The 11378-nt window shown below is 48.1% G+C and overlaps 1 protein-coding gene across 1 annotated transcript; it reads right to left on the bottom strand.

The window, feature by feature from the left end:
- Positions 1-1747: 1747 nt before the first annotated feature.
- LOC136459943 (ferredoxin--NADP reductase, leaf isozyme 1, chloroplastic-like) lies at positions 1748-4531 on the bottom strand. Its single transcript, XM_066459785.1, has 7 exons — positions 4041-4531; positions 3641-3774; positions 3211-3289; positions 2941-3032; positions 2672-2749; positions 2259-2556; positions 1748-2097 (listed from the first exon to the last, which is right to left on the bottom strand). The coding sequence occupies exons 1-7, from the start codon at positions 4393-4395 to the stop codon at positions 2030-2032; spliced, it is 1104 nt and encodes a 367-aa protein (XP_066315882.1). The 5' UTR covers positions 4396-4531; the 3' UTR covers positions 1748-2029.
- Positions 4532-11378: the final 6847 nt, after the last annotated feature.

The following is an 11378-nucleotide window of genomic DNA, read 5'->3' as shown; positions in this document are numbered from 1 at the left end:
TATGGACAATAGGATGTATTATGGATGGTGGATGTGTATGTGATGGGTTATGGATGTGTATGTGATGAAATATGGATGTGTATGTGATATATCCTGTGCTGTGTGTTGATATATATGTGATTTCTTTGTTTGCGCTGATGGAAAGCAAAAAACAAAAAAATAGTATTTTTCCCCTCTTTGCCGAGTGCCACACTCGGTAAAGAGGGCTTTACCGAGTGCCGTGACCATGGCACTCGGCAAAGCTGGGAACCAGAGACCCAATTTCCCAGCTTTGCTGAGTGCCAGAGCCATGGCATTCGGCAAAGATTTTTTTTAAAAGAAAAAATTTCTTTGCCGAGTGCAAGAATATGGCACTCGGCAAAGAATTTTCAAAAAAAAAGAAAAATTTCTTTGTCGAGTGCCGCTGAGGTGGCACTCGGCAAAGAGGCCGTCAGAGTTGACGTCGGGTTTTTTTGCCGAGTGCTGATGTGACACTCGGCAAAGGCTTTACCGAGTGCCCGATATGTGGCACTCGGCAAAGAAACCTTTGCCGACGGGTTCTTTGCCGACTGCTCTTTGCCGAGTACGGCACTCGGCAAAGCCTTTACCGAATGTATTTCGGGCTTTGCCGAGTGCCGCAGGCACTCGGCAAATTGCCGGTTTCCAGTAGTGATGTCTAATGTCTTCTTGCATCTTGTGTGAATGTGATGGATGCTTTAGAAGCACATGAAAGATTAAAGTTGAGCATGCAGCCACAGCCCGGTGGCCCGGCCCGGTGTTGTGCAGGCCCGGGCCGGCAGGCGGCACGGCACGGCCCGGCTTTTGGCCACAGGCCTGGTAGAGGCCCACTAACTTGCCTACCATATATAATGTGCAACTCCTAACCCTAATGCCTAGTCCCCATCCCTTGGTACTCCTCCTGACACCGCTTGTGCTCCTCACTCGAATCCCCTCGCCTCGCACCATCGTACTCGTATGGATCTCCCGCACGCCCCTCGCGCGCCACCTCCGCGCGACACGGACGCGCCGCCAGCCCGCCGTCTCCTCTTCCCTCCTCCCCCTCCGGCATGGGCGCCGCCGTAGCCCCGTCGTTGCGCGCGGGTCTCGAGCTCCCTCCCTCCTCCTCACCCCCATGCGGTGGTCTCGAGCTCCCTCCCTCCTCACGACGTGGCGGCCTCAAGCTCCCTGCACGACGCGGCGGCGGCGTAAGGTGGCATGGACGCGGACCTCGGGCAGGCTCGGACTGCTAAAACGGCCGTGCTTTCTGGGCCGACCCGGCATGGAAAGTGGCCTGACAGGCCGTGCCTGGGCCGTCGGCCAGGCACGAAGGACTAGGGCGGCACGGCCCGGGGCACGCCGGGCCCTACCGTGTCGTGCCTGATCAGGCCGTGCCTGGCACGGGCCGGGCCGGGTGGCCCGGTTGCTCATCTATATGAACGATGTGGTGCGCCATCCATCAGTCGTTTTGCTGCGGCCAGCAAGGATGCATGCAGCCCACCTATGGAAGTACCTATGCCTATTGGAGAGAGTTACATTGTCGCAACGGTGTACTTTGGTTTCCCTATGACTATGAGTTACTAGTTGTCCCCATCCCCCCTCTCTCTCGGCTTGTAATACCCCAAAGCTATAACTCCTTTGGCTGAGCAAAAAAAAAATTTACGTTGCTCCTAGTCAACCATAGATGGCAAGCATTTTTTAGGGAAAAATAGTTATAGTTTTGATTAAAAAAAATCAAAACCGTTTTTTAGGGGGGGCAAAAAGGGCTCCAGAAAGAAATCATGCGTGGATTATATATGTCTTTCAATCGTAAGGTATGTACATCGATAGACCGAGTCTGACTCGGACGACGAGCCAACAATTTCATTGATCTCAGCAATGCAATGCTAACTCGTCATCAGTTTGCTTGAGCTGATCAACGAAGGATGCATCTAGTGGCTATATAGGCCATCGGCAGAGCAGAAGGCAGGTCGTTGAACAGATCGAGCGGAGCTTGCACAACAAAACCAAAAGCAAAAAACGTATTGGTCGTCGTCATGGATCAATACATGGATCAGTAGACTTCGACGTTCCATTGCTCGCCCTTCTTGAGCTGCTTCTTGTACTCCATCCAGTCGATCCCTGATGGATGATAATGATGCATGCATGCATGGTTAACCAAACCAATGCAGCAAATTAAGCAAAGCATCGAGAAGAGATGACAATATAACGCAACATGTGTAAGCTAGTAGCGTAGTCCAAATGTACAATGCAATGCAACAAACACATGCATGTGTGCGTACCGTCCTTGGCTGCAAGGTCGACCATGATGTCGTCGATGCCCTTCTCCATGCCCTTGAGCCCGCACATGTAGACGTAGGTGTTGTCCTTCTTGAGCAGCTCCCACAGCTCCTCCTTGTACTCCGCCATCCGCGTCTGGATGTACATCTTCTCCCCGGCCGCGTTCGTCTGCTCCCGGCTCACCGCGAAGTCCAGCCGGAAGTTTTCAGGCGCCATCTCCTTCATCTTCTCCAGCTCCTCCTTGTACAGCAGGGTGTCGCTCGTCGGGACTCCCAGGAACAGCCACGCAAGACCGGTGTACTATATAATTTCAGTTAGTTCATTCCATTCCTCACACTAATTTGTATGTAAATTGCATTATTATCTGTCTCTGTTGTTTAATTGGGACTGGCTGAGAGCACAGATGCACACTCACCTTGTAGTCCTCGTGCTCCTCAAAGAACATCTTCCACAAGAAGGAGCGGAACGGAGCGATACCAGTACCCGTTGCGAGCTGCATATATACATCAGGATTCAGGAGCGGACATGTTCAGTTATCGATCTGTCTGATGGTCATTCAGTTTATCAGCGTGTGCAGGAATCATGCATATGCATGGTGAAGATGAGCTGGTTGCACTGCAAATTAAACAGATAGATAGCAATTCCATTATTATATTCATGGATGGATAAGATGAGATGAATCACCATGATGATTGTTGCATTGGGGTCTTTGGGCATGAGCATCTCCTTGCCCACTGGCCCTGTGATCTTCACCTCAGCGTCTGGCTTCAAGTCACCTGCATGCACAGGACATATATCAGACAACGAGACAGCGTACAGGTGAGATCCTTTGAACACACATCTCCGATCCCTTGAAAAACGACTCTAATCCCTAATTTGACAGGTTCTATGCTTAGTCTGCATGGAACAATTGAATCGAATTTGAACAGAAGAGAGAGAGGAAACAAAACTGACAGAGGAAGTTTGAGCAGACTCCTTTGACGATCTCCCCTTGATCGTTGGTGTAGACTAGCCTCTTCACGCACAGCGACACCTATACACATATACAATAACAAAAGTTTTTTTTTTATTATTGTTTTAATTAATTTGGATAGATGACGTCGTGTATATATTTTAAGAAAGAGCGGCAAATCTGGTGTATATATTACACAAAGAAAAAACAAAAAGTTTGAAAATTACAGGACTAGAACCTGCCACTATGCCTAACGAGACAACTACCAGAAAGAACTGCAGAACCAGGGAGGCCACTGAAAGCGACCAAAGAAACGCACCACAGGAAAAAGTTGCCATATGATGATGTTCTTGTAATTAATGGTAATATATATAATTAATTGTTGGCGATGCATATATGCAGCTGCATGCAAGCAACTCGAAGATGGCTCACCGTCTTGGAGTCGCCGAAATCTCCGAGGGCGCTGCTGGCGATGGAGTAGAGCCTGAGCTTGTGCGGCTTGCCGTTCTTGTCCTCGCCGTCCGCGATGATGCCGATGGACTGCCCCTCTCTGTAGGGGACCTCGCCTGCATGCACACCCCATGTTTATATATATATATATATATATATATCATAACACATGTAAATATGCATACACTAATTTTAAAATTTTAATCTCTATCTTTCTTGTATGCTTAGCACGGTGATGCCAGCTGCATGCATGACCATATCTTATCTTATATCCTAGTAGTTTACTAATTAGAGAGAGAGAGAGAGAGAGAGAGAGAGAGAGACGAGGGTAGAGAGTAGAGTGGTAGAGAGTAGAGACTAGTAAACTACATATACTACGTACCTTCGGTGCTGAAGACCATGTGCCACGTCTCCCCGGGCGCGTCGTCGCCGGTAATCCTAGCGTTGGACAAGCACCTCCCGATGTACGGCTCCTTGGGCCTGTACTTGTTGGTGACCACGCCCTCGTCCTGCTTCTTGGACACCTTCTCCTTCTTCACCGCATCCGCCTCCGCGGTCTCGGTGCTGGACACCTGCACTCGCACAGCGCGGGCGCCGTGCCGCCGCCGCTGCGGGTACAAGGACAGGAACTGGAGGTGGCTGCATGGCGACGACGGGGACGCCGCCTTGGCCTTGGCAGCAGCAGCTGGGGACGACGAGGAGGACAGAGAGACGGCCGCCGCGGTCACGGCAGCCATGCTGGCGGCGTCTTGCTGGCGAGGTGCGTGGGGTCGAATGAAGAAGGGGACCAAAGGGCCGTAGCTAGCTAGCTAAAGCTAAAGTAGAGGAGAGGATTGGATTTGTAACGGTAACAGTATTGGAAGATGATAGGCGAGGAGAGGAGGGGAGCCAGCGATGAGGAGAGGAGATGAGTGGAAGAGAGACGAGGCGGGGAGCAAGTGGCTGCTGCCCGCTCACTGACTGTCTCTCTCCCTCACAGGACCAGTGCTCCAGGCCAATAAGCCAGTGCCACGTCGGGTCGGGATCGGCTCGCTAAAAGACAGGCAGCGACGACGATATGCATACGAAAACAAATCCCCCAACGGAATTGATAGGAACACAGGGCGTCTGGACCGCTTCAATTTGCGTTCCATTTACAACCACTAGATCACTAGACCCATGCTTATCGGTATGGAATTTTTTTATTTTCAATTTTTTAAAAAGAAATTTAAACCTAATCCTAGCTATTTTTATTTTTAAATCTAACATGTTCGGGGTCAAATTCCCTGGCGCGGCAAATACACACTGTCGTGCCAGGCCGGCTAGCACGACAGGCCTATCACCGTGGCGGTCGACCGCCTGCTAACCTATTGTCGTGGCACCCCCTGATGTGCCGCCGGTAGGGTGGTATACAGAGGCACGCACTAGCTCCCCTTCTCTCTTCCTGCTCATCTTCCTCCTTGGGCTGCACCTCTATTTCCTCCCTCCTCGCCACCTCCCCCTCTCAAACATCGATTTCTCCTACTCAAGTCAAAAGAAGGCGAAGGTGAGACCTCTCATACAAGGTATGTGCCCTAGTTGTACTTTCACACATCAAAATCTTTGCATATGTAGTGTCTGGAGTTTCATGGTACAAGGCTACACCAATTCCTAAATCTCTAGGTCCTTAATGATCTATGGTATATTTAATGGTGTCGTAGTGACGAATTAGAAAACATTAGATTCATTTATGGAACGTTTAATTTTATTTCTAATAATGTATGATGCAATAAGGGAAACATTAGATTCATTTGTTAGTACCCTCTGTTTTGAAAGATGGAGGACATGTGGCGTATGGTGAAGTGGCGAAATAGACATCGTCCCAAAGTTTTATACCAGGTCACGGCAGCCATGGCTGGTGTCCTAGCGAGGTGGTGTCGAATGGAGGGGAACGAAGGGTCGTAGGTCGTAGCTATCTACAGTAGAGGAGACGAGAGGATTGGGTTTGTATCTGTTGTAGTATTGCAAGAGGAGAGGAGAGGAGTTGAGCAAGCGATGAGGAGAGGAGAGGAGAGGAGAGGAGAGGAGATGAGTGGAAGAGAGACGAGGTGAGGAGCAAGTGGCTGGGTCAGCTCGACTTGCTAGAAGATGGACAGCTTCAGCAATATGCATAATAATATTTCTATTTATATATATACATCTCTAATTCGAAATATATAATTATGGACACATAGACATGTACTTGTGTTGTACCGGAGCTATAAATTTTTGTCCACACCTACGAGATGCACATGACTTGCGATTTAGACGTACACATTAAGAAATCTGTAAATCTAATTATACATAAATATAAATACCGTTTCATGATATTTATTACCTCTCATGTAGATCTAGTTTACAGAAACATAATAAAATTGGTTTCACTTTTTTTTAATACGTGTGTGACTCTGATGATTTGATCATTTTTAGAAAATATTGAAAAGCTAACAAATGTTTTTGCATTAGATTCCCGTGAATGCAAAAATCGGGCATGCAAAGCAGGGGTGTGGGACCAACTATAAACGACAACATACTTTATAGCAAAACCATTTATGAATGGTTGCTCTTGATCTGATTTGATGGAAGAAAGGATGACGCGTTGACTAAATCGGGCGCGCGGTTAGAAAATCACGGCGTACGAGTTTTACGCGCGTTGGAGCTAGCGGCGCAGATGATAACGACCGTTGGTATTTTTTAGATGTAATAATAAAATAATATAATAGGTAGAAGATAAGGACAGGTACATTGGTGGTGTCTAATAGACAGTCTCATAAATTGTCACGTAATCTTGAAACGACCTAACAAACAACCTATACAATAAGTCATCTTTTAAGCTCTCTGGTAGTAACATATAATTCCTAAAATTATGCATAGACCAAATGAATGATAGGATCATATACAATCATAACGATGTAGCTTATTTATGTCATTGAGTCGTGTAGACATTACCATATAGGATTATAAACTATGCTATTCATTACAAATCTGATATAACCGTGCAAATTATGCAAGAGATAATCAAATGGGCCGATATTTATTGCAAAGCACTTGGTACACATTTAAAAGATCATATAAATCAGAGTTTAGCTATTGTGCCTATTCTGAAGACGACGATGCCATATATGTTCAACTAAATCATTACTAAGTTGGGTATGTGTCTCTCGATCACGGATTGCAGCATTTCTTTGTAGTACTCTAGAAAAGCACATGTTGTTCCCTATACGGACTGCTGGTGGTAGAGCATATGATAACCCTGGAGTTGAGTTTAAATCAAAAGACATTGCACCTGGCTGTCTTTGGTCTTCAATACTAATATTGTGAAGAATAATACAAGCTTGCATGATTTTACCAACATCTACCCTTTTCCACTTACGTGCTGGACGATCAACTACCCGATACAGGATCTTTGTCGAGTGCCAAGGGCACTCGGCGAAGCCCCAAAAACACTCGGCAGGCAAACGACACTCGGTAAACGTTTTGACGGCAAACGCTAATTTGCCGAGTGTTTTTTGTCGCGCACTCGGCAAAGACGTTGCCGAGTGCCCAAAAAACACTTGGCAAACAATTTTTCAGAAATAATAAAAAAAACAACCCGTCGTCTTCTCCTCGCCGCGCCGCCACCACGCTGCACCGCCACTAGGCCGCACCACCACCACGCTGTGCCACCACGCCAGGGCCGGATCTGGTGGAGGCGGTGGAGGAGCGCCGCCGGGAATGGGAGAGGCAGGGGGAGCGCCCGCCATGCCGAGAGAGGAAGGGGGAGGGTGCCACCGCCGGGAAAGGGAGGGGGAGGGCGCCGCCGCGCTGGGAGAGGGAGAGGGCAGGGCACCGCCATGCCGGGAGAGGAGGGCCGCGTGCCAGATCCGTCCGCCCACGCCGGGGCCGGATCCGGCCTCCCCGTGCGCCACCGTCGCCGAATCCGCCCACGCCGGGGCCAGATCCGGCCTCCCCGTGCGCCACTGTCGTCGGATCTGCCCGCGCCGGGGTCGGATCTGGTGGAGGCGGTGGAGGAGGGAGAGAGGTGCGCCGCCGGGCAGGGAGAGGCAGGGGGAGCGCTGCCGCGCCGAGAGAGGCGGGCCGCACGCCAGATCCGTCCGCCCGCGCCGGGGCCGGATCCGGCCTCCCCGTGCGTCATCGTCGCCGGATCTGCCCGCGCCGGGGCTGGATCTGGTGGAGGCGGTGGAGGAGGGAGGGAGGTGCGCCGCCGGGCAAGGAGAGGCAGGGGGAGCACCGCCATGCCGAGAGAGGAAGGGGGGAGGGCGGGGTGCGCTGGCGAGGGAGGAGGGGAGGGCAGGCCGCGTCGGTGCCGAGAGGGAGGAGGGGGCGGCGCGTGCGCGTGCGCGGAGAAGGGGAGAGGACGTGCGGACACGACGCGGGGAGAAGGGGAGGAGGCCGTGCGGGGAGACCTAGGGCGCGTCCACTGGAGGTTAAAAAAGATTTTTTTGTCGTTTGCCGAGTGTCCCAGATCTTGGCACTCGGCAAAGTTTTTTTTTCATTTTTTTTCTTCTCCTTCTTTTCCAGAAAAAATATTTTCCTTTGCCGAGTGTCCTAGATCTGGGCACTCGGCAAAGATTTTTTTTCATTTTTTTTCTTCTCCTTCTTTCCAAAAAAAAAAGATTTTATTTCTTTGCCGAGTGTCCTGAATCTGGGCACTCGACAAAGTTTTTTTTTATTTTTTTCTTCTCCTTCTTTCCTAGAAAAATATTTTACTTCTTTGCCGAGTGTAAAAAAACACTCGGCAAACCTCATCTTTGCCGAGTGTTTTTTTTGACACTCGACAAACCTCCTCTTTACCGAGTGTTTTTTTTTTGCCGAGTGTTTTTAGTGCAGCACTGGGCAAAGAACTTGTTTGCCGAGTGTCCGAGAAAATACGCTCGGCAAACATAAAAACACTCGGCAAATTTGACGTTTCCTGTGCACAATGTTAAATCGAGATTGCAACACCCCAAATGCACGCTCAATATCTTTCCTTGCACTTTCTTGCGCTTGTGCATAAACTGTGTCCTTATCACTTTGGGGGGCTACTATCGACTTCACAAAGGCAGCCCACTGTGGATATATTCCGTCGGCGAGATAGTAACCATTATTATATTGTTTTCCATTGACGGAAAAATGCACTTGAGGTGCTTCACCTTTCAATGCTTGTATGAACAAAGGCGAGTGGTTCAGTACATTGATGTCATTGTTAGCACCAGCAACACCAAAGTAACTATGCCATATCCGAAGATCATGTGTAGCAACAGCCTCAAGAATCATAGTAGGAGCATGCTTGTGACCGCTAGTGTATTGTCCTCTCCATGCAACCGGAATACTTTCTTTTGTCTCGGAATACTTTCTTTTGTGAGATCCATTAAGGTCCTCATTGTATGCACGCCACTTTGGTTGATCTCGAAGAACCTTCCAACAAGCTTCAAGTTTAAACTCACCATCATCAGACTCTTCCTCATAGAAAACCTTGGCATTGTCCATTACCTGCTCATCAGACTCCCCACTGCCACGAAATCGCTCAGCTTTTATCCAACAGCCTTGAAAGTAATTCACACTTTTGTTCACACGATGCCATTATTCCTTCAGTTGCTTAATTCCTCTGGTTCTATCATCTGGAGTCGTGCTGTTGAACATGGCAGTTACTGATACCCAATATTGATCATTTCTCTTCCAGTTTCCTTTAACCATATCGTTTGAGTTTTTCAACCAAGCACTAACCTACATGTCAACATAGATGGTTATAAGATGCACAAACATATTATACAAAAGATGGGTACGTATGTAGAGAGTATACAGGGATTTTACCAGTCTCATGGTTTCATTAGGTGTCCATATCATCCTCTTGCAGGCCTACTTCCTCTGGTGTCTTTTTTGTGAACGTGCTTGGACTGCCTCCATTACCATCAATGTTATCAATGTCCACTACATGAGCAGCGGCAGCCTGGGAACCAAGTAATGAATGTGGTGTGTTTTCTTCAGGCAATGAATGAGATGACTTTGCTTTAGCCATCTGTGGTTGTTGTGCCTCAAATGGAGCATATTGAGCACGGCTACTCGTGTTAACAAAATTACCCGACATGGGTGCCTGGTGACGATTCTCTTGAAGTGAGTAGTTCGAAGAACGTTGCATGAAATTTAGAAAACCACCAGGTGGGTACGAACTCATATCACTGGAGAAAAATAATGAATATGTTATGCATTTATGCTACCCAAAAAAACTTAAAGTGCAAGCAGTCATAGCATAGCAAATATCTGGAAACTGATTTTCAGTTTCGCAAGGAAAGACACAGGACTACCATGTATTAGATGTCAGTATCAGTTGACATTAAAATCTTGCAATGTGATATCCGTATAAATTAGTAAGCAAACTGGAAAAAGCAAACAACTACAATAATGGTCCTAAATAAGCAGTCTAAACACTCACCAAAAAGAATTAAGCAATATGTTCATTCTTTCTCTCAAAATGCATCCAAATTACTCCCTCCGATTCCAATCAGTACAGATTCGAATCAGTACAGATGCCATACGTACCTTTCCTCTTGCATCGAACAGCTTGAGGCACTCAGATCTGAGTTTTGGACCATGGGGGCAGAATAGTTGGCCAGCATCGGTAGCCATGTCGATTAAGTGTCAAATGAACCAGGAGTGGCTTGCGCTGCTGGGGTTGTGGCTGTCGCCGGTGCCGCTGCCGCTGCCGGTGACGGCGATGGAAGTTCAAGGGGCATGCTCGTAGCCTGGGCCAACGGGGCGAGGCGCGGCAGGTTAGGGCGCCGGGGACGGCCACCATTTTTGGCAGCACGCATGGATAAGGTAGGAGACATCCCTATTTTTATCCAGGGGTCTTAATTACCACTAACCATCAAATTAAATGTGAATAACCCGTCCTCCTCTCTTTGAAACAAGGGGCGCTTCCGGTTCTGTGTGTGCTTCAAATAATTTTGTCTTCTCCATATTACCATATCTCTAGAGTCAATAATTTTCTCTGAGGACTGAACTCAATCACTTGCTGCCGTTACTCAACAGCTTTCTGTTGAGGTCTCTCCCGTAGAGGTACTCAAATTGGATCAGTGATCGATTTCTAGGTTTTGTCGTAAACCTAATTGGTTACTTCCAATTACGTAAATCAATAGTTCAAACCGCACTCAAATGTAGGGCACTCAATAGTATCTTCAATTATATCCCCTCTAGGATGCATAAAAAATGGTAGACTACCCCTCCAAACAATTCACGCTAAAATTGATTATTGCTGCTATCCAATTCGAACTATCTATAGAGTATTAGGTGTCAAAATTTGGATATTCATAGAAGAAGAATAATTAACCATGTCTTCCCATTCCGCTCTACTGCTGCGTGCGGTCGCCGTGGGCAGCGCCGTTGGAGAGGGATGGCTGAGTTTTGGGAGCAGAGAAATTAGGAAGAGGATGTTGCAGTCTGCAGATGAATTAGATACGAAGAAAAGGAAGTGCATTGGCGCCATGGACGAAGAATTTTTGGCGCCAGAAATAGGAGCGAGGAAGAATTTGGCGCGAGCAAAGGGATTTGGCGCAGCGCCGCGGCGGATCCAGCGAAACGACTTCGGCGTACAATGGATCGGATGTCGTCTCATCCAGCGAAGATGACGGACATGAGCTCGTTGTTTCACGAGACAACGGTTTGACTTTCTCTCTCTTCCACATCATTTAAAATTCTACGTGGCGCTACATGAGACAGTCTATGAGACCGCTGAAGTATAGCA

The sequence above is a fragment of the Miscanthus floridulus genome, chromosome 6, assembly GCF_019320115.1.
Source record: "Miscanthus floridulus cultivar M001 chromosome 6, ASM1932011v1, whole genome shotgun sequence".
NCBI lineage: Eukaryota > Viridiplantae > Streptophyta > Magnoliopsida > Poales > Poaceae > Miscanthus > Miscanthus floridulus.
This window is presented reverse-complemented; position numbering and strand designations above follow the sequence as displayed.

Coding starts and splice junctions, on each gene's coding strand:
- LOC136459943 (XM_066459785.1), bottom strand. CDS start 4,395: ATGGCTGCCGTGACCGCGGCGGCCGTCTCTCTGTCCTCCTCGTCGTCC. Junction 3,775..4,040: donor CATGGTCTTCAGCACCGAAG/GTACGTAGTATA, acceptor GTGTGCATGCAG/GCGAGGTCCCCTACAGAGAG. Junction 3,290..3,640: donor ATTTCGGCGACTCCAAGACG/GTGAGCCATCTT, acceptor ATATGTGTATAG/GTGTCGCTGTGCGTGAAGAG.